The sequence below is a fragment of the Hoplias malabaricus genome, chromosome 15 (assembly GCF_029633855.1).
Source record: "Hoplias malabaricus isolate fHopMal1 chromosome 15, fHopMal1.hap1, whole genome shotgun sequence".
In the NCBI taxonomy this organism is placed as follows: domain Eukaryota; kingdom Metazoa; phylum Chordata; class Actinopteri; order Characiformes; family Erythrinidae; genus Hoplias; species Hoplias malabaricus.
Window position 1 is genome coordinate 2,391,795 of NC_089814.1, and position 22,654 is coordinate 2,414,448.

The window sequence follows — 22,654 nt, forward strand, 5'->3', positions numbered from 1 at the left end:
CTGTGTTGATGTCATTCGCCACGTTCCATCTCCAGGACTTTTATAATTATGTTTTTTTTAGTAAGACACAGTTGTATAATGAAAGATTACAGAGACCCCCCTCTCCTTCTGGAGAAGAGAATATAATGAACCTTTAGGCAACACAACTGGACTCTAACACCACTGCTGCACCTTTAAAGGCACATTTACACATTGTGTACCTTTAGTGACCAACAGTGTAACCCTCTACAGTACCTTTATTTCTCAGAGTGTGTATAAGTCCATTGACTTTTATAATTATATATAAAGCATCATATTTGTTACTGCTTTATTTTAACAGTGATTTTGGTTGTTCACACTGACTGTTTTTATCATTTTTACTTGTGACTTTTCTTTACTGAATATTTTCTTTCGAAATTTAAGTTCATTTTCAGCTCAAAATAAACCCACTTCAGTTGAATTTGAAGAGTGCAATAACAACACTCTTAATATAACTGTATTTAGCTGTCAGCAGTGATTTAACACAGACTCGTGGTTCCATTATAACACAGTAGAAGTACACCTTTATTCACAGCGGCTGTGTGAACGCAGGCCACCGCTAATGACCCCGTCCCCAGATGAGCCCCCACTCTGTGCTGGGTGTGTGTCTGATACAGTGTCTGTCTCCCACACAGCGGTGATTAATGACTGTGTTTTGGGGCTGTTTTATAAACGGTTACTGATCTGAGGAGAGAGCAGGCAGCGGCTGCAGGAGGAAGCCTGAAATCTCAGGGATTTTCTGATGGTTTAAGGCTGATGACTGTAAATTAAAACAGGTTTAAGGTCGCAGTTAAACCGGTTTAAGACCTTTCACAATCACCCTGTTGTTTCTGGGAGAGTTCATGCGAGAGTCACTTCTGTCTCAGCTCAGTTTCCACTCTCCTGAGAGCTCAGTGTTTCTCAGGATGTTTTCACACGTCTCACAGGTTTGAGTCCAGACCCAGGATGGATTCTGGGCTCATTAAAGTGACAATATGAAAAGGAGTGCAGAGAAATGAGAAAACGGCTAAAAACCAGAGCTTCTGCTCCTCGCTCCTCACTGCTGTGCGCTCGGGGTCGGGGTGAACAGCGAGCGGCTCATTATCATTTAAAGGAACAGGTGCTGAAAGCGGGTCACAGACGTTTCATTTAGAAACAGAACTATGTTCCACTGTGGAGAAGGAAGTGAGAGTTCCCCTAGATGTTCTACACACTTAAACGTAAAGGTTCTACAAGGGTTCTTTAGTAAAGAAATGGTTCTATATAGAACCCTGAACACTTGAAGAACCTTGTGCCTCATTAAAGGGTTCTGCATCAGAAAATGGTTCTGTACGGCACCAGAAATTGTTCCTCTGCTGTAACAAGCGTGACATGGTAATAACAGAGGAACCCTGTTTGGTGTGTCATATTTGGTGTTGTGATATGTAAATACACACTGTGAGAGTGAAGCAGAGGGCGGTGCTCATTGGACAAGCAGGTTTTACACATCCCTCTGGGCCCCACCCGGAGTCTGTGGGGGAAGGTGTGGTGAATAAATGCTGCAGAGGGGCTTAGAGCTGCTAGCATCACTCTCTGGTTCTGTGTTTGCTCCTGGATACTCTCCTGAGTGGATCCTGAAGAGAAATCAAGGACAAACTCTACACTCCCCGTCTCTTTCTCTGGAGCTCATCAGAGTCAAAGCCTTTACTCTCAGCTGCTTTCATCCACACTTCAGGTGAGTTTACCTCCTCAGCTCTGACCTTTCTGAAGCACACACTCATCTGACCTTGCTCCTGCTCTCTGACTGACCTCTGACTGACCTCTCTCTGACTGTGGCTCCAGGGTATAATGGCTTTAGTGGACAGTCTTAGTGCTTTATAAAAATCATCACTGTCCAACAAAAAACATGTGTCTCCAAAACAGCACCTTCACATGAGGAGGAACCAGCTTCTGAACTCAATGGAAGTCTTTTGGAGCATGATTTTTACACACAGCTGCTGTGTTTCAATGATGTAGGAACTAAACATCCACACACAGAGATACAGGGTTTTTCCTTGGACAGAGATGTTGTTAATGTCAGGTTCATTATGTAACACATACTCTCAGAGATAAAGGTTCGGTACAGGAACATTATTGATCACTAAAGCTACAAACAGTGTAGTGTATCTTTAAAGGTACAGCAGTGGTGTTAGAGTCCAGTTGTGTTCCCTAAAGGTTCATTACATTCTCTTCTCCAGAAGCAGAGGGGGATCTATGTAATCTTTCATTATACAACTGTGGAGAATAAAAGAACACAACTTTAACATTCACAGTTAATATAGAGTAAGGTACAGTTCTGTTCCTAATTAAAGGTACTGTATATGTTTCACACCTTGTGAAGGACTGGAGCCCCCTCCAGGGTGTATTCCCACCTTGTGCCCAATGATTCGAGGTAGGCTCTGGACCCACCGCGACCCTGGATTGGATAAGCGGTTACAGATAATGAATGAATGAATGAATATATGTTTCTCTGAGGGTTCCACCACAGAGAGAGTTGTTTTCTCACAGAGACAGTAGTTTTCTCACAGAGATGGTTGTTTTCTCACAGAGACAGTTGTTTTCTCACAGAGATTTGTTTTCTCACAAGGACGGTTGTTTTCTCACATAGACAATTGTTTTCTCACAGAGAGAGTTGTTTTCTCACAGAGACGGTTCTTTTCTCACAGAGACAGTTGTTTTCTCACAGAGAGAGTTGTTTTCTCACAGAGACAGTTGTTTTCTCACAGAGATGGTTCTTTTCTCACAGAAACAATTGTTTTCTCACAGAGACAGTTGTTTTCTCACAAAGATGGTTCTTTTCTCACAGAGATGGTTGTTTTCTCACAGATATTTTTATTTTCTCGCAGGGACAGTTGTTTTCTCACAGAGACAATTGTTTTCTCACAGAGAGAGTTGTTTTCTCACAGAGATGGTTCTTTTCTCACAGAGACAGTTGTTTTCTCACAGAGATGGTTCTTTTCTCACAGAGACAATTGTTTTCTCACAGAGACAGTTGTTTTCTTACAAAGATGGTTCTTTTCTCACAGAGAGATTTGTTTTCGCACAGAGAGAGTTGTTTTCTCACAGAGACAGTTGTTTACTCACAGAGAGAGTTGTTTTCTCACAGGGACTGTTGTTTTCTCACAGAGAGATTTGTTCTCAGAGAGAGAGATGTTTTCCCACAGAGACAGTTGTTCTCACAGAGAGAGTTGTTTTCTCACAGAGAGAGTTGTTTTCTCACATAGACAGTTGTTTTCTCACAGAGACGGTTGTTTTCACACAGAGACAGTTGTTTACTCACAGAGACAGTTGTTTTCTCACAGAGAGAGTTGTTTTCTCACATAGACAGTTGTTTTCTCACAGAGAGAGTTGTTTTCTCACATAGACAGTTGTTTACTCACAGAGACAGTTGTTTTCTCACAGAGAGGGTTGTTTTCTCACAGAGACAGTTGTTTTCACACAGAGACAGTTGTTTTCTCACAGAGACGGTTGTTCTCACAGATAGAGTTGTTCTCACAGAGACAGTTGTTCTCACAGAGAGAGAGAGTTGTTTTCTCACAGAGACAGTTGTTTTTTCACAGAGAGAGATGTTTTCTCACAGAGACAGTTGTTTGTTGGATTGTTTTTCTCTTCATATGTTTGTTAGTGCAGTACCCACTGAGGCTGCTATATGTGACACATACATGTCATATATATATATATATATATATATATATTAAACTATTCTCACTTAATCTGATGGTTTACAAATAATCCCACTTCCTCACCTTATTAATTGAGATTAATTATTGCTTTCTGTTCTACACTGTGTACAGTTCTTCAGTTTTATCTTATTTTATCGTTTGTGGATGATGTTGTAGGCGCTCTGTTGGTTCTGCAGCCTTTGGAACCTGATCTAGACAGGGGTGTAATAACAGAAAGAAGGACTTTAGTGGTGTGGCTGAACCCCGCTGATAATGTTATAAAGTTACATGTAACCATTGATGGTCACGTCTCCCAGTGGCCACTGTGTGTCACACTGTAAAGATGCTCTATTGGGCCCTGGCACAAACTTCATAAATAATGGAGTTAAATCCCTCCGCCTGGTCAGGGTCTACTTCACTGACCTCTCCATGACCCCAGTTACACAGTTCAACACATAGTGGAGTCTAAACCTTCAGCACAGTGTGATTATTTACATTAACACCACAGTTCTGATCTGATCTGGACTTACACAGCACTGCTATAATCCACATCCCTCATCAGAGCTGCTCTGTGGGGGTCCGGAGAGGGTCCTGAAAGGGTCCTGAGAGGGTCCTGAGCACTGAATAAAAAGGGGCTGACAGAGTTTGCAGAACAACAGGTGGACTAAAGTGTGTAAGTGTAGAACTACAGAGTGAAGGGAGGGGTCAGTGGAGCTGAGACACTGTGAACACTGTGGACACTGTGTGTGGGGGGGTTGCTTTAATGTTATGGCTGATGTGGGAGTGCTGAATGTAAATAAAGAATATAAAGAATGAATGCTGTAATGATGATGGTGATGTGTTCTCAGAGTGTAATCATCTCCCGAAGCCTGACGATGGTGGAGTACACAGTGGAGGTTCACGGTAACGCCGTCCTTACTCTGGAGGGCATTCACATCACACTCATCGGCTCCATCTGTGACAGCGGACCCCAGCTCCTCCACACACTCTCCCCCTCAGCGGTGAGTCTGTGCCCCTTTGTGAACACCTCTCTCCTGCTGCTCAGCTGCCTTTGTCTGGAGGGTGGAGTAAAGCGTATCATTATTAATGTGTTATTAACTGAGGCTCTGAGTGACTCGCTGAAACACCATCAGTGTCAGGGACAAGCAGAAGGTGGCGCTGTGCTCCATTACATTAGCGAATTACATTACATTAGAGAATGAGAGAGAGAGAGAGAGAGACACAGAGAGAGAGAAGAAGAAGAAGAAGAAGAAAGAAGAAAGAGAGGTAAATATAAATGTTTTAAGTGAATGTAAGCCTTCACTGTGTGTCCCAGGTTCACAGGTCCAGGGTCAGCTGTGCTGAGAGCATGGGGAAGCTGCTGCTGCTGAAGCTGGAGGCCAGGCCCGGGACGTTCGGGCTCCTGCTGAAGGAGTGGTTCTGCTCTAAAGTGGTCGTGGTCACTCATGAGGGACAGAAGGTGCAGTTCCCCTGTTACCAGTGGCTGAACCATAAAAAGACAGCGGTGTGTCTCAGAGACGATAAAGGTGTGTGGGATTTACTGTAATTCATTAGTGTTTTATCACATCTGCTGGACCACACTGGTACTGAACCTGCCCCATTCAGGTCTTAATGAGGTTATATGGACCATTCACCCCTTAGGCCCTTATTAGTGCAGTACCTTCCTCAACAACACAGGGGTTCTGGTCCTGGTCCACATGACAGTCACATAGGGAGCTTTTCCACTACTGGACTATACAGGTCTTTTCTCCTCCTCCACCACGTGAATCAGGTTCTGGTTCTGGAAGCGGGTTCTTGTTTAGTGGCTGTTCTCTCGTGGTTCAGAGCGAGTCGAGTAGGGACTAAACCGTGGCGTGTAAACCTTGCAGAGCGCTGATCGTCCAGAGAGAGTCGTCACTCTACGCCACGCAACGCAGACGACCAGCACCAACTCTCCATCTGTAAAATCTCCAGCTGCAGCAGAGATCACGTTTGTTTTTATCCGTCTCGCTACGGCAGCTCGTAAAATTACGTCGTGGTCTTTTGAAGAGGTTCAAACGCTCAAAACCAACCAGGGACCAATCAGAGAGTAGAGTCCAGACCATCTCACTCTGAGTGAAGCCTGCCCTCCTCCTCCACAAACATAAACATACATATGACACCAGTATTTTTTTTATTGGTCTACTTTGTCCAAACACCGTGTCCACCTCCTCCCTCAGATCTCAGATTAAAACAACAATGTACTAATATTTAAGTCTTGTTTCCTATTCAGCGGTGCTCATAAACAAGGAGAACAACCCCACCCTCCTCCGCCAGCGACAGCAGGAGCTGGAGACCAGGCGACACGACTTCAGGTGAGGACAACGTCTGCTTACATCACTGACCGCACTCACAGCCTTCTGTATTTTACAGCTGAGTCCTCCGAGCCTTCGTCTCGTTGTGTGTGTGTGTGTGTGTGTGTGTGTTTTATCCTTTTCTGCTGTTGCTGGAATTTTTTTAAATATATTTCAATGCCACTTTATCAGTAAATGGTCTGCAACATTAGAGAAGCTGCAGCTAATAAACTCTGTTTGAATTTGATAATTTCACACACACACACGCGGTCTAATATGTAGAGAGAGAGAGAATTAAACATGTCTCTTTATTTAAATCTGTGTCTTACAGCAGAACTCTCACCTACTGCGCAGAGTAAGGTATAAATTAGAGCCACGTTGTAAACTTGAACGTAGCAGGAGTTTACTTTTAAACCATGATCAAACTTACATTCACCTGGTGCAACTGGCTGAAGAACACTAGGGGGCAGCAGAGTGCGGCCAACAGTCAACAACCTGTCCCTCTGTCTCTCTCTCTCTCTCTCTCTCTCTCTCTCTCTGTTGAAATTCACTGTAAAATCTGAGGACAGAAGAAAGGTCAGAGTTAAAAGAGAAGGAGACAGTCATTTTCTCAGTGACGACCAGAAAGACCCGAGCAGAGAGACGTTACACAGAGAGACATTACACAGAGAGACACTGGAGAAAGTCATATTTACTCCTGTGCCTCACATTCTCTTAGATCTTCAAAGTTCAGCTGATTCTGCAGCTGTTAAGGGTTAATTGTGATGTAACAGTGATTTTAAAATGACATATAGTCACCGTCACATCACAAAGGAGCAGAGAATGTTTGAATGTTAAAAGTTACACTAAAACATTTTAAAACTTATTTGTACACCTTATAAACTCCACACCACAGTAAATCCCTCTGAAGGCACATGGTCCACTGTGTCATTTTGTGACCTCACTAATCTGAGAGTGATTGTATTCGCTCTGCAGGTGGAAGGAGTTTCCAGGGCTGCCGTGGGGTGTTGACGCTAACGCAGCCACAGATGTCCCCAATGAGGTCCGGTTCTCCTTCACCAAGGCCATAGAGATGCAGCTCAACAGAAATGAAGTGTGAGTTCCGTCAATAACTAATCAATAATTAATAATAATTCTATTAATAATTATATTTATAATTAATATTAATAATAAGAAATTATAAACACTTTGACTGTGTGCTTCTATTTTTGACTGATTTTTAGCCACATCTACCACCACAAATTTTCAGCACCTGTTCCTTTAAATGATAATGAGCCGCTCGCTGTTCACCCCGACCCCGAGCGCACAGCAGTGAGGAGCGAGGAGCAGAAGCTCTGGTTTTTAGCCGTTTTCACTCTGTTCTCTTTCTTCTCCGTTTTTACTCAGTGCTCTTATTTCTCCGCGCTCGTTGTGTCTGTTTTGCTGAGTTTAACCTCGTCTTCATGCTCTCACATAAACGCGGGTCTAGCGCTGTGATTGGACAGACTCAGATGAGGGGGCGGAACTTGACATCAGAATCGGAGCAGAATCAGAACGACTCGTTTTATCCCATGTGTTTGACTTATGCAACACACAGAAAACTGACTGGGGTCTTGTTTCACAGTGTGTGGGTTGATGGGCTCTGGATTCACACTTTAATGTGGTCATAAACCGAATAATAAATATATATATAAATAAATGTGCCACTCCTCACCTGAGCTGATGAAGTGATGTGATCTGTTTGTTCCTCAGACTACTGCAGATGGAGATTGAAAGATTGACAGCCCTCTCAGATTCCTGGAGCTCCTTTGAGGAAATTCACTCTTGTCTGCGCTGCCCAGAAGTTAATGGTATTCATCACAAAAACTAGACACTTCTACAACTAACAATACACTGGACGTGTACTTCGTGCTCGTATAAGGAGCTGCAGGAGTCGCGGGTGTGAGGAAGATTTCCCTGTGACAAAAACAATTAGAATGTGTTTTATCTGCTGTAAGTGTTTGAGTCTCTCCTCTTGTCTCCACGTAGATTATGTCCTGGAGCACTGGGAGAGTGATGCGTTTTTTGGGGATCAGTTTCTGAACGGACTGAACCCTATGATGATAAAGCGCTGCTCAGAGCTGCCCCAGAACTTCCCGGTCACAGACGAGATGGTGAAGCAGTTTTTGGGAGGAAGCTGTTTAAAGGAGGAGCTGCAGGTAAAGCCACAGCCGTGGAGTGTTTTGACGGGAGGGTGGGATCTAGTCAGCCACTGGCTGATGAAGATAAACCCCACCCACCGAGTACATTTAATTACTCAGTTCTCAGACGCCATAAACATGCTCTGAAAAAATAATCTCACAACTGCTTAAGAAAGATTTATGGTATTTCTCTCTGTTGTATGAACTAACGAGGAGTCGACTCAAATAGTTTATGGATTTCCAAAGCATCAGTGATTCAGGATCTGACTCCTGTTCACACTAGAGGGTGACAGAGAGGAAGGTGACTCATCATCAAATCAAATCAAATTTATTTATTTAGCGCTTTTCACAACTGATGTTGTCACAAAGCAGCTTCACAGAATTCCAGTCAGACAAAGATTTGACATGAAATGTAAAAAAACAAAATGTAAAACCCTCAACTGGGTCCCCCAACTGAGGAAGAAACCTTGGGAGGAACCAAGGCTCACAAGGGGTGACTCATCCTCCTCTGGTCAATCTACTGGTGATAATAGTTAGTAGTCCGTGAGAACTTCAGTGTAGGGGCAGCTTCAAGGCACTTGGTGGTTTCTGGAGCGTGGGCAGCTGGTCTGAAGCATGGAGTCAGTCATCCATCAGTGTCGAGACAGACAGGTGGGAAGTCACTTACTCGGAAAGATGTAAAGGGATGGAATTAATTTTGAACTGTTTGGTGTTTGTAAAGTAGAAAATATGAAAATTTTTTGGACTGTGGCTAATGAGATCTAACTATGACAGCTGTAAGTAAAAGGAGAGAACCAGAAGGACACAGAGACATGGGAGTATCCTGAAACACTGGCATCCCTCCGCTCCACCATCAACAAACCAGAGTGATCGCGTGAAGCGGTGGGACGACAGCACCAGCGTCTCAGTTTACTATAATTCCCTGTGTCCATGGACCCTCTGGATCTGCAGCCTTTATCTATGGGGGAGCATTAACTACCAAAAGATAAACTAAACAAATTAGTTTTTAGCCTAGATTTGAAGATTGCGACTGTGTCTGAGTCCTGAACATTTTCTGGAAGATCATTCCATAGTTTGGGGGCTTTATAAGAAAGGGCTCTTCCCCCAGCTGAGGCCTTCTGAATTCTGAGAACAATTAAAAATTCAGGAGCGAGCCCATGTAGAGCTTTATATGTTAGTAACATAATTTTGTAGTGGATGCGGAATTTAACAGACAGCCAATGAAGTGATGATAGAACTGGACTGATATGTTCAAATTCTCTAGTTTTAGTGAGGACCAGACCAGTTGAAGTTCTCTTAAATTGCTGCTGGTGCATCCTGACAGTAGTACGTTACAGTAGTCAAGCCTTGAAGTAATAAAGGCATGTACTAATGTTTCTGCATCCTGCTGGGATAAGGCCTTTCTAATCTTAGCAATATTGCGAAGATGTAAAAAAGCTGTCCTAGTGATACTGCCTATGTGTTGATCAAATGATAAATCCGGGTCAATTATGACACCAAGATTTTTTGCTGCTGAACCAGGTTTAACTGGAAAGTCAGTGAGATTTGAAATTAAACCTGATAATTTATTTCTTGCCACTTTTTGACCCAAAAGCAGGACTTCTGTTTTGTTGCTGTTTAGAAGGAGGAAGTTACGCAACATCCAGCCGTTCACGTCTTTTACACAGTCCTCTATTTTCTTTAATCTGTGTTTGTCATCGGGCTTGGCTGAAATATACAAGTGGGTGTCGTCTGCGTAACAGTGAAAGTTAATGTCATGGTTTCTTATAACTGTGCCTAGCGGTAACATGTATAATGTAAATAATAATGGTCCTAAAATAGAGCCTTGTGGAATTCCAAATCTTACTTTAGAATAATTTGAATTTAGATTGTTTACTTTTACGAACTGATAACGTTCCATTAAGTAAGATTTGAACCATAATAGGGTTGTCACTGTAATTCCAATCATGTTTTCTAACCTTTCTAGGAGAATATTGTGGTCTATTGTATCGAAGGATGCGCTTAGGTCAAGAAGCACAAACAGGGATATGTGGCCTTGATCAGAGGCAAGAAGAAGATCATTTATTATCTTGACTAGAGCTGTCTCTGTACTATGATGTGGCCTGAATCCAGATTGGAATTTTTCATATATATGATTCTTATGTAGATATGAACTAAGTTGTTGGGCCACGGCTTTTTCTAAGATCTTGGACAGAAATGACAAATTTGAAATAGGCCTGTAATTAGACAGTGTACTAGCATCAAGATTTGGTTTCTTGATCATAGGTTTAATAACTGCTAGTTTAAAAGCTTTGGGTACATGGCCCAGGCTAAGGGATCAGTTTACTATAGTTAAAAGAGGATCGATAATAGCTGGTAGTACTTTTTTGAGCAATTTTGTGGGAATTGCATCAAGTGTGCAAATTGTACAGTTTGCAGGGGTGATAATCTTCTCTAGTTCTAATTGTGGGAGTGGGTAAAAGGTTTCAAGTCTTTCATTTACAATTACATTATGTTTTATATCATTCACATCGGGTGGCAGCCAGGACGGATTTAATCCTGTGGCTTCCGTTTGTTGTCTAATATTCTCAATTTTATTATTAAAAAAGTCCTTAAAATCTTTACTGGTGAGAGTTGCTAGAATTAGTTGTTCGGAACCTGTTTGATTTTTTGCAATTCTAGAAAACACACTGTGTTCCATTCTGTCCTTCCAGGCAGAATGGAACACATCCAGCTTGGTTGATCGCCATTTCCCCTCTAGTTTCCGTAATGTTTGTTTTAAAGTACGGGACTTATAATTATACCATGGTGCGAGCTTTTTCTGTCTTATACTTTTATGTTTAAGTGGTGCTACCTTTTCTAACGTAGATCAACGGGTATTTTCTAGGTAATCAGTTAGTACATCTAGGTCCATTGAGTCTGATGGAGTGGGAACTGGTGTTGATATTTCTGTGAGGTTTTCTATAAATTGTAGGGCGGTAGATGGTTTTCTTATACGCCTTGTAGAATAGCGTGGGTTCTTACATATATTATGGCTAAGACGTAGCTCATATGAAATTAGGTAATGGTCGGAGATTGCTGAGGATTGCGGTAAGATATTAATTTTGTCAATGTTAAGACCTAGTGTCAGAACTAAGTCTAAAGTGTGACTGCAGTAGTGTGTAGACCCTATTACATTTTGAGTACTACTAATAGAGTCTAAGATTGAGGTAAATGCCTTTTTAGTGGGTCACTTTCCTTCTCAAAATGGATATTGAAATCTCCTACAATTATAACTTTATGATTGCACACCGCTAGGTTTGTAGCCAAATTGCTGAATTCTTTCAGAAATTCTAAGTAAGGCCCTGGTGGTCTGTAAATGTTACATAATAAAAATGCATCCTTTTTTGTGACCGGATTTGTAATAATAGTGGAGAGAACCTTGAAAGAAGTGAAGGTGTCACATTGTTTAAGACTAATTTCTAGGGTATTTTGGTAAATTACACATACTCCACCTCCTTTGCCTGATATTCTTGGGCTATGTACATAATTATAGCCTAGGGGTTGGCTTCATTTAGTGCTGAATATTCATTTGGTCTAACCCACGTTTCCGTGAGACAGAAAATGTTGAATTTATGATCACTTATGATATAGTTTATGATGACTGCTTTTGAGTTTAGTGATCTTATGTTGAATAACCCAAATTTTAGTTCAGAGGTGTTGCTGCTAGGTGTTGTGTATGATTTAATATTGATTAGGTTGCTGAAACAGGCTGATTTTGTTTTTCTAATTTTACATTTAGTTCGGGAGAAAGACACAGTCTCAATACAGTTGAACCTAGGTGACGCCTCAAGACAGCCAATTTCAATGGCCCCTACATGAATGACTACCCTCGAATATCTCCTATTAGCTAACAGTCTAAGGTTGAATTAACTCTTGCATTTCCCCTGGGGATCAATAAAGTATCTATCTATCTATCTATCTATCTATCTAAGGTTGCCACTAATATCCGGCGCTCTGGCTCCCGATAAACAGCTAACTGTTACTGCCGGCGCCCCTAAAGGAGTAGCTAATTTCACTTGTCGAACAATAGAGTCTCCTATAACCAGAGCTCTCTTAACAAGCTCCTCAGCGGGTGCTTCGCTGAGCGGGGCAAACCTGTTTGACATGCAAATCGGAGGAGCGTGGTGTCCCGGTGGGCTAGCTTTGGCCTCAGCGTTAGCATCAGCCTTAGCTTTCCAGCTATGACGCCGAGACGTCACCCATTCACCCCGCTGTGAGGGCTCTAACGCCGGAGTTGAGGGGGTGCTAACTCTCCCTAAGGCACCCGGAGTTGCTAGCACTGAATCTCACTGTTTATCCCTTGACAATAATAAGCTCCGGATGCACACTTCTAGCTGGTCCACTTTTTTTAGAGAGCTAACTAGCTGACACTTAGCACAAACACAACCACTATCATTGTCGTGGGAGGTGGAAAAGGGGGTTAAACTAAACATGCCACACTCTGAGCAGGCAAAACAGCCAGTAGTAGCCATGGAATTGCAGGTACTTACCGCTTTTAGTTGATTTTAGTAACTTACACCAAGAACGTTACTCCAGGGTCCGGTGGCAGTTTTAGTGCCTCTGTAATAAATATTCCTGCGGAGACAATCTAAAAGATAGATCTATGGATGTTTAGTAGGTTATAAAAACAGATATAAGTACAGAAATAACAGTAGAAACAAGGGATGAGTCTCACAGGGCTCATCATGTCCTGTGAGAACAGGGAGTTTATAGTTGCCATTTGGTGACATCTCTACAACCACCTTGAATACCATAACAACCACCTGGCCACCCCTCTGCAACTTACAATGCTACCATAACAACTATGGCCACACCTCTACAACCACCTTGAATAACATAGCAACCACTTGGCAACATATCTGCAACATCTTGGTTACAGTAGCAATCACCTGGCAACAATGTTACCCTAACAACAGCCAGGCAACATCACAGCAATTCAGCAACCACCTGGAATTATTTAGCAATGGCTAAGCAACAAATCTAGGAACTTAAATATGTTATACACACACACACACACACACTTTAGCAACTACAGAACACCATCTTACAAACCACATCAATCTTTGGCTTTCAAGTTTGTTTAAGAGCTTTCCATTTGTAGTTTGTCTTCCAGGTATTACTTTTAAAAGTAATCAAAATATCAGCCAACGGAATTAGACCCTTCCTCTGGATCAAATCCTTTCTAGTGAGGCCATGATCTCAGAATGAGAAATGACAAAGAATACTGAGCAGATTTAAGATGAGTTTGCTCAGTAAGAGGTTATTTATTTACTGTGTACACACTCAGATCTGATGAACACAGATTACTGTTTAATGTCCTCTGTGTCAACTACTGTGTCTTACATAAAGGCACGGTTTGTTTGTGTACAGTGAATGAGTGTCTGTGTAAGGGATGTACATGTAAATGCACTCATTTAGACAGGCTGTGATCATCTTTACTCTCCTTTTCCTCCAGAACGGGAACCTCTTCCTCTGCGATTATCAGAATCTCAGTGGATTTGCTGGAAACGTTATCAATAAAAGGAGGCAGAGTCTGGCAGCTCCTCTGTGTTTACTCTACAGCACCCCGGAGAAACAACTGAAACCCATCGCCATCCAGGTGAGACTCAGACACTGTTCACACGAGGGCTGTTAGAAAACAGTGTGCTCCGAGGACACTATCTAAGGCTGGACACCTGAATTAAAAAGTTTATATGATTATAAAAGATCATATATATCTTTACAAAAGATTGTCTGTAATATTTTATAGCTGAGATTGTGAACGTTCCCCACAGCTGTTCCAGGAGCCTGGAGAAGAGAACCCCATCTTCCTTCCTTCCGACTCAGAACACGACTGGCTTCTGGCGAAGATCTTCGTACGAAGTGCTGAGTTCCATGAACACGAGCTGAACTTCCACCTGCTGAGAACTCACTTCCTCGCTGAGGTTTTCACCGTCTCAACTCTCCGCAACCTGCCTTCGGCTCACCCGCTCTTCAAGGTCAGTTCTCTGCTCCATCCAGATGTTGAGCTTGGGCTTTTAATGTGAAACATGTTGTTATCCTCACTGCAGAGCACTCAGGAAGCTGCTGGGCATAAGGGGCCTTGCCTTCAAGCGAAGGTTGAGATAGGAAAAAGTGCTGTTAAGTTACTCCCCACTGAGTTTCCTGTATTAAGCGAGAATTCGACTCAAAACTCCACTCACAAACCTGCAGCGCTCAGTCTCCTTGGTTCCAAAACACTTCCAGCATCAGTAAAGGAAAGGTGATGGTGCTCAGCAGGAAACTCACATCCTGTGTTCCTCAGCTCCTCTTTAACAGCACTCTGTGAGCGTTTGGGAACTGGGGAGACCAGGTGCTATAGTCCTGAAAGTGAACTCTTTTCTTATTCTGCTCCAACATTTGGGGTTCATTACATTGATTTTGTTCCACAAAGCCCCAGGTGTTTTCAGTTGGGGACAAGTCTGAATGAGTTTAGCTATTGGACTCTTTCACTTAGGAGCCGTGCTGTTGTAATCCGTGCAAAATGTGGACTGGCCTCATCTCACTGAAATAAACAAGGTCTTCCCTGAAAAAGACGTCTGGACGGCAGCCTGTTGCTCCAAACCCTGTGTATATCCTTCAGCATTAACAGTGCCTTCACAGATTTGACAGTCCCCTCTCACCCTGTGCACTAACGCTCCCCACACACCTTAACAGACACTGGCTTTTGAACTGTGTTTATAACAAGCCTGATTTTAACCCCGAATTCCATTTGGGCTGAGTCTGTGCAAGTCTGATCTATTCTGCAGAATCTGGTACAGTCCCAGTTGTGCATAAGGGGGGGTCTCAGACTCTGATCCAACTTGGATTTAACAGTAAAACTATGGGAAAACTACAGGATAATACAAAGTGCAAGATGCACTATGATAACCAGATAACCAGTATTACCTGTAATAAACACAACACAGTGAGCCACAAAACAATCAGTTACAGCCTCTCATCCAACTTTATTCTAATTTTCCTGTCCACCTTAAATGGTGCAGCACTGTGGAGTGTGCTACTGCTACCACTGATATTTCTAAACCATTTAAGGATGAACCTAGCCTCAGGTATGTGCCATTCTATTGAGCTCCAGCTGCCTCTGTAGTGTGTAGAGTCTGTGCTGACCGAATGCTCACATCCATGATTTTTTTTCTTGTGGATCTACACAAATAACAGCACACACAATAACCACAGCCAGTTGTGGGTCTGTGTTTATTAGTGTCTACTAGGAAATGCTAGGAAAGTCTGGTTCAGGAGTTGAACCAGTTGCAGTGATTTCCACGACAAAAACCTGTCTGTGTTTAATTCAGTGCGGTCTGAGGGCTAGAAGACCACAGCCAGACACTGGTTTTGGGCCTTTTCTCTTTCACATAGAGATTTATCTGGATTCTCTGAATCTTTCAATGATGCTGTAGATGATTAAATCCCCAGGTTCTTCACTATTTTAAGTTGAGAAATGGTATTCTTGAATTATTTGACTCTTTTCCCATTCTATGAGATGCTCTTTTTAAACACAATCATATCTGACCTGTTGAAAATGAATCACATTTTATTCATTTTTTTTTGTAAATTACACGTTACCCATCTTTTGTTCCCCTCCCAACATCTAAGTTTCAACATGTGAAATATTGTCTTTGTTCTATGTTTAGTTAAATACAGGGTTTAAAAATTTGCACATTTTATCACTTTGATTTTCATCATTGCATTCTGTTTATTTACATTTTGCACAGCATTCAGTTTTTCTTTAAAAGGGTTTGTAGTCCTCTTTATAAATATGTTAATATTTGAATGTTATTTTACTTTCAGCTTCTGATGCCTCACACACGCTACACTCTGCAGATCAACATCATGGCCCGGAACATACTGATCTCGCCAGACGGCATCTTTAAAAAGGTAATAATAATAATAATAATAATAAAACTTTGATTTTTATAGCGTCTTTTTAATACCAAAGGTCGCTTTACACAAAGAGGAGAAAAAAAGGGGGACTTATGCCTGCAGAGTGCATAAGCACTGAGAGAAGAAGTAGGTCTTTAGCTGGGTTCTAAAGGCAGAAAATGAAAAGCAGAGGTGAAGACTTTGTGGTAAAGAATTCCAGAGCTTGGGTGCCATCACGCTGAATGATCTACCACCAGCATTAACTAATTTAAATTTTGGTACTGACAAAAGACCACTCTCAGAGGACCTCAGTGATCTTGTAGGACAGTAGGAGTGTAAAAGTTCAGAAAGGTAGGCTGGCGCCAGACTGTGCAGAGCTTTGTATGTGAGCAGGAGAACTGTAAACTGAATACGGAGTGAGACAGGTAACCAGTGGAGCTGATGAAGAACAGGGGTGATATGAGCTGATTTTTTAGAATAAGAGAGGACCCGAGCAGCAGAGTTCTGAACACACTGAAGGGAGTATATGATCTTAGAAGGAAGTCCAATGAAGAGAGAGTTCCAGTGGTCGGGAGACAACGGCAGGAGAGATGAAGGCATGGACCAGAATTTCAGCGTCCTTAACAGAAAGCAGGGGACGAAGGGGGCAATATTACGTAGATAGAAAAAGGATGTTTTGGTTAGGGCCATAATATGAGCTTTGAAGGAAAGAGATGAGTCAAGAAGTTCACCCAAATTCAGAGTAACTGGAGAGGTTTTTACAGCCACACCATCAAAGTTAAGTGTGATATCAGAAATTGTTGACAGAGTAGACTTGGGGCCAGCGAGCAAGACTGCAGTTTTTTTCTGTATTGAGTTTCAAAAAGTTGAATGGGCATGGGAGTGCACGTATACAGCACAATGCAGCTCAGCAACTTGTAAACGGAGTAAACAGAGGGGCAGCAAAAGCATAAGTTAACAGTTAAAAAGTAAACCAATAACCAGAGATGAAGAAAAAAAAAGGTACAGATCTGTCATGGTCACAAATATTTATCATTGAGCAGGGCACTCTGTTTACACCATAATCCCTCCACAACAGAGCAACAGCACAGAGCCGTGACTACTATCTCTGTCTCCCTCTCTCTGTCTGTCTTCGATTGTACTGCAGTGTCCTGTGGTGCCCCCTGTGGTCTGGTAGTGCAGCATTGTAAATCTCAGTTCACTCACTGCATTGTTTGTGTTTCTCGTCTCCCAGTATCTCAGGGTTAATTGTGTTTTTGTTCTGTGATTGTTTTGAACCCCTCAGTTCACTGCTATTGGAGCCTTGGACGCTGTGGAGAAGTTTTTACCGAGAGCCACATCCTCCCTCACCTACAGCTCCCTCTGTTTACCCGACAACATCAAAGAGAGGGGACTAGAGGACATCCCCAACTACTACTACAGAGACGACGGGCTCCAGCTCTGGAACACCATTCATGAGTAAAACACAGAATATCAGACTCATCCTCCACTCTGTTTCTCAACTATGGCTCCTTAATATCTCAATAGACTTTCCTAAAAGTTCTCAGGAGCTGTGAGACGCTTATTAATATTAAAATGATAATTGTGTCCAGCAGATCTCTCTGAGATCAAAATGAGAATCTACAGATAAATAAATGAGACACTACAGAGATAGAAAAGAGACACAATGGAGACATTATGGAAAAACTACATAGATATTAAGGAAATGTTACAAGTATATTCAGGAGACAATTGAGATATTAAGAAGATTCAGTGGAGATATAAAAGAAGATGCTACAGAGACTTAAATGATACACTACAGAGAAATTCAGGAGACACTACGGAGATAGTATGGAGATATTAAAGAGATACTACAAAGATATTAAGGAGGCACTAAAATATATTCAGCAGACAACTGAGGTAGTAAGGCGATGAAACGGGGATATACAAAAAGAGACACTATAGAGAAATTAAGGAGACTACACAGATATAAAGGAGACCCTGGAGATATTAAGGATTCACTATGTAGATATTAAGGAGAAACTACAGAGGTATTCAGAAGACAATTATGATTAAGGATGCAACGGCGACATCAAAGGAGACATCACAGAGAAAAAAGAAGACACTAGATATAAAGGAGATGCAACATAGATATTAAGGAGACAATTGAGATATAAATGAGACACTATGGAGATATTAAGGAGACTACATATATATTTAGGAGACAGCTGAGATATTAAGGAGAAGCAACAGTGATATAAAGGAGATGTTACAGAGATATAAATGAGACATTAGAGAGACATTACCTATTAATATATACCTCTCATAATCTCTGTTTTTAATGCTAATATTTAATTGGGAAATTTTTAACAGAACTAAGCTGCTGTGTGTGTTGCAGGTTTGTGGGAGGAGTGTTGAAATATTATTATAAAAACGACGAGGACGTAGAGAAGGACACTGAGCTACAGAAATGGATCAGTGAGATCTTCCAGTACGGGTTCCTGAAGAACAAAGAGAGCGGTGCGTCCTGTCTTTACTGATGTTACTATTGTACATTCCAGATCTGCAGCACCCCACAGTGGGGGACACAGACACTCCCTGGATGTTTTTTATTAGTTAAAGCCACTGTCCCCCACTGTCCACTCCTGTTCCTCCTCCTATCCCTCCTCCTCCTCTTCCTGTCCCTCCTCATTGTGTGCCTCCTCCTCCTCCTTCTCCTCCTGTCCCCATCCTGCTCCTGTCCCTCCCTCCTCCTCCTCATCGTGTGCCTCCTCCTCCTTCTCCTTCTGTCCCCATCCTCCACCTGTGCCTCCTCCTCCTGTCCCTCCATCCTCCTCTTGTCCCCCCTACTTTCCCTCCTCCTCCTCCTGTCCCCCCTCCTGTCCTTCCTCCTCCTCCTCCGGTCCCTCCTCCTTCTTCTCCTTCTGTCCCCATCCTGCTCCTGTCCCTCCCTCCTCCTGTCCCTCCTCTTCCTCCACCTGTGCCTCCTCCTCCTGTCCTTCCATCCTCCTCTTGTCCCCCCTACTCTCCCTCCACCTGTGCCTCCTCCTCCTGTCCCTCCATCCTCCTCTTGTCCCCCCTACTCTCCCTCCTCCTCCTCTTCCTGTCCCTCCTCCTGTCCTTCCTCCTCCTGTCCCCCCTCCTGTTCTTCCTCCTCCTCCCTTCCCTCCTTTCCCTCCTCCTGTCCCCCCTACTGTCCCACCTCTTCCTCCACCTGTGCCTCCTCCTCCTGTCCCTCCATCCTCCTCTTGTCCCCCCTACTCTCCCTTCTACTCCTCTTCCTGTCCCCCTACTGTCCCACCTCTTCCTCCACCTGTGCCTCCTCCTCCTCCTGTCCCTCCTCCTCCTCCCTTTCCTCCTTTCTCCTCTTGTCCCTCCTCCACCTCCTGCCCCCCCTACTCCTCCTGTCCCCCCTACTGTTCCACCTCTTCCTCCACCTGTGCCTATTCCTCCTGTCCTTCCTCCTCCTGTCCCCCCTCCTGTCCTTCCTCCTCCTCCCTTCCCTCCTTTCTCCTCTTGTCCCTCCTCCACCTCCTGTCCCCCCTACTCTCCCTCCTCCTCCTCCTGTCCCCCCTACTGTCCCACCTCTTCCTCCACCTGTGCCTCCTCCTCCTGTCCCTCCATCCTCCTCTTGCCCCCCCTACTCTCCCTTCTCCTCCTCTTCCTGTCCTCCTACTGTCCCTTCTACTCCTCCTCCTGTATTTTCTCCTCCTCCTACCTCCTTCCTGTCCTTCCTCCTCCTCCTGTCCCCCCTACTGTCCCTCCTCCTCCTCCACCTGTCCCTCTTCCTCCTGTCCCCATACTGTCCCTCCTTCTCCTCCTCCTCCTCCTGTCCCTCCTCCTCCTCCACCTGTCCCTCCCTCCACCTCCTCCTGTCCCTCCTTCTCCTCCTCCTCCTCCTGTCCCTCCTCCTCCTCCACCTGTCCCTCCCTCCACCTCCTCATGTCCCTCCCTCCACCTCCTCCTGTCCCTCCTTCTCCTCCTCCTCCTCCCCCTCCTTCTCCTCCTCCTCCTCCTCCTCTTCCTGTCCCCCCATTGTCCCTCCTTCTCCTCCTCCTCCTGTCCCTCCTGCTTCTCCTGTCCCTCCCTCCTCCTCCTCCTGTCCCTCCTGCTTCTCCTGTCCCCCATACTGCCCCTCCTTCTCCTCCTCCTCCACCTGTCCCTCCCTCCACCTCCTCCTGTCCCCCATACTGTCCCTCCTTCTCCTCCTCCTGTCCCTCCTCCCTCCTCCTCTTCCTGTCCCCCTACTGTCCCTCCTTCTCCTCCTCCTCTTGTCCCCCCTACTCTCCCCCTGCTCCTCCTCCTCCTGTCCTCCCTACTGTCCCTCCTCCTCCTCCTGTCCCTCCTCCTCCTCCTGTCCCTTCTCCTCCTCCTTCTCCTCCTGTCACTCTCTCCTCCTCCTGCCTCACTCCTCTTCCTCCTCCTCCTGTCCCTCCTCCTCCTCCTGTCCACCCTACTGTCCCTCCTCCTCCTGTCCCTTCTCCTCCTCCTTATCCTCCTCCACCTGTCCCTCCTCCTGTCCCTCCACCTCCTCCTGGGGAATGTCTGTGAAGTGTCTTTTGAGAAGATTTAGTGATATGTTTAGGCCCCTCCCCTCAGTAAAGACCCTCTTCCCTGGCTCCTGTTTTCTCAGGAATTCCAGAGTCCTTCAGCTCAGATGAGGAGGTGGTGAAGTTCATTACCATGGTGATCTTCACTGTATCCGGCCAACATGCTGCTGTCAACAATGGACAGGTTACAACACACACAAACACAGAGAGAGAGAGAGAGAGAGAGAGAGAGAGAGAGAGATGTATACAGTGTATAATGCGTACTCCTCTGTGGTGTGTGTAGTTTGAGTTTGGAGGGTGGATGCCCAACCTGCCGACTTCCCTCCGACTGCCTCCGCCCAAAACCAAAGGACAATCCACAAAGACGACCATCTTCCAGACATTACCCAGCGTCTCCACCACCATCCACGGACTCGCCGTCCTCAAGCTCCTCAGCACCAAGTCCTCCGACCACGTGAGTCCCATCACACACGTACACCCTCAGAATTAAAGTAATGAACAGTACAGGTTCATTACTGTCACTAAAGGTACAGGCAATGTACTGCATCTTTAAAGGTACAGCAGTGGTGTTAAAGTCCAGTTGTGTTCCCTAATGCAGTGTTTTTTAAAGTGTGTGGTAGGGTGTGTAGATTTTGCAGGTGGGGTGTCTTTATTAATGACTGTCTCTGTAAAATATCACCCAGTCACATTTCATTCATTAATAGCCCTTTAACATAATAAAAGAGCATTAGATAGAGACCAGAAAAACGTAGCTTGCCTGGAACCAAACTATGCTTTTTTTCCACAAACGCGGCACAGAGATTAACGTGTTTTTGCAGTGAGTCAGACACAGGATGGGTCTTCTTTCAGCCTTCATTAAGGCGGCTGTTCAAATAGCTGCTCCAATCATCAGCTTCACTGGTAAATTCATATACACTACCCTCAGCAGTGTCTCTGCAATGTAGTGTGTAAAGGACAAGTGTGATGTTTGGGACACAGCCTCATTCTCTAACGTTAATGTTAATAAAATTATGTTCCACGTTGTTATAAAAGCAGTAGTTTATTGCCTTATCTACATATGAATCAGCTTATAGCTAATATTTTGGGTTTGGGGTGGGCTTTGACTCAGTAAATATGCCGATATGGTACAGATGGGACATGGAAATTCCCCTTCATCTGATGTGGGGAATGATAGAAAATTTTGAGAATTACTAGACTAAAGATTCATTACATTCTCTTCTCCAGTAGGAGAGGGGATCTCTGTATTCTTTCATTATACAACTGCGGAGAATAAAAGAACACAATAAAAGTCCAGGAGATGAAATGGGGTGATGCCCTTTCACTGAGTTTCTCACACCCTCAGATCCTTATATGGACACAACATGGATGTGAGCATTGCACACTCCTGGTAAAATTGTGTTTTGGTTTGGTTTATGATAAACCATACCTCCTTTATTTCTCTGTCCGTCTCACTGTGTTCTCTCTCTCTCTCTCTCTCTCTCTGAAGTATCCTCTGGGAGTTTACAAGGAGGAGTTGTTTGGAGACGCTGGCCCTCTTCATCTCATCTCTGAGTTTAAAAAGTCTCTGGGCAAAGTGGATGAAGAAATTACCGCCAGAAACAAAGACCTGGAACTTCCCTACGTTTTTCTCCAACCAGTGAATGTGGACAACAGTGTGGCCCTGTAGATTGAAGGACTGACCACATGGGGGCAATGATGAGTTACAATCACACAGTCTGGCCTTGTAGAGTGGAGGACTGACCATAGGAGGCAGTGATGAGCTACACTCACAGACACTGCGTTCAGAATGTGGTTTAAGCAGTTTCCTGTTTACTTTTGTATTTTATTGACTGACTGATTAAAAACAAAATGAACCTTTAATTAATTATCTAAAGTCATGGAATTTAAATTTATTGACAGTATTTTTTAAAATAAACGTCTGTTATTGGTCTAAAAACATATAAATAAAGTCAAACCCACTTCATAAAGAAGTTCTATATAATTAACACTACACACTAAAAATTAACACGGCTGTAACTTATAAGCACAATGTTCAGGACCCCACCGGACCCCCACAGAACAGGTGTGATATGGTGGTG

The 22,654-nt window shown here is 43.7% G+C and overlaps 1 protein-coding gene across 1 annotated transcript; it reads left to right on the forward strand.

Annotated features, from left to right (window-relative positions):
• Positions 1–1,569: 1,569 nt before the first annotated feature.
• Positions 1,570–22,382, forward strand: LOC136668686 (hydroperoxide isomerase ALOXE3-like). Its single transcript, XM_066646358.1, has 15 exons — positions 1,570–1,711; positions 4,526–4,678; positions 4,993–5,203; positions 5,929–6,010; positions 6,965–7,084; positions 7,721–7,818; positions 7,997–8,166; positions 13,625–13,768; positions 13,944–14,147; positions 15,976–16,062; positions 17,333–17,505; positions 18,425–18,546; positions 20,660–20,760; positions 20,860–21,030; positions 22,063–22,382. Exons 2-15 carry the CDS (start codon positions 4,553–4,555, stop codon positions 22,240–22,242), a joined length of 1,989 nt encoding a protein of 662 aa, XP_066502455.1. The 5' UTR covers positions 1,570–1,711; positions 4,526–4,552; the 3' UTR covers positions 22,243–22,382.
• Positions 22,383–22,654: the final 272 nt, after the last annotated feature.

What these genes read in the sequence shown, in the direction of transcription:
- LOC136668686 (XM_066646358.1), top strand. Translation starts at nt 4,553, where the DNA reads ATGGTGGAGTACACAGTGGAGGTTCACGGTAACGCCGTCCTTACTCTG. An exon ending in ACACACTCTCCCCCTCAGCG is followed by an intron (nt 4,679 to 4,992) that starts GTGAGTCTGTGC and finishes TGTGTGTCCCAG; the next exon opens with GTTCACAGGTCCAGGGTCAG. An exon ending in CAGACGGCATCTTTAAAAAG is followed by an intron (nt 16,063 to 17,332) that starts GTAATAATAATA and finishes TGAACCCCTCAG; the next exon opens with TTCACTGCTATTGGAGCCTT.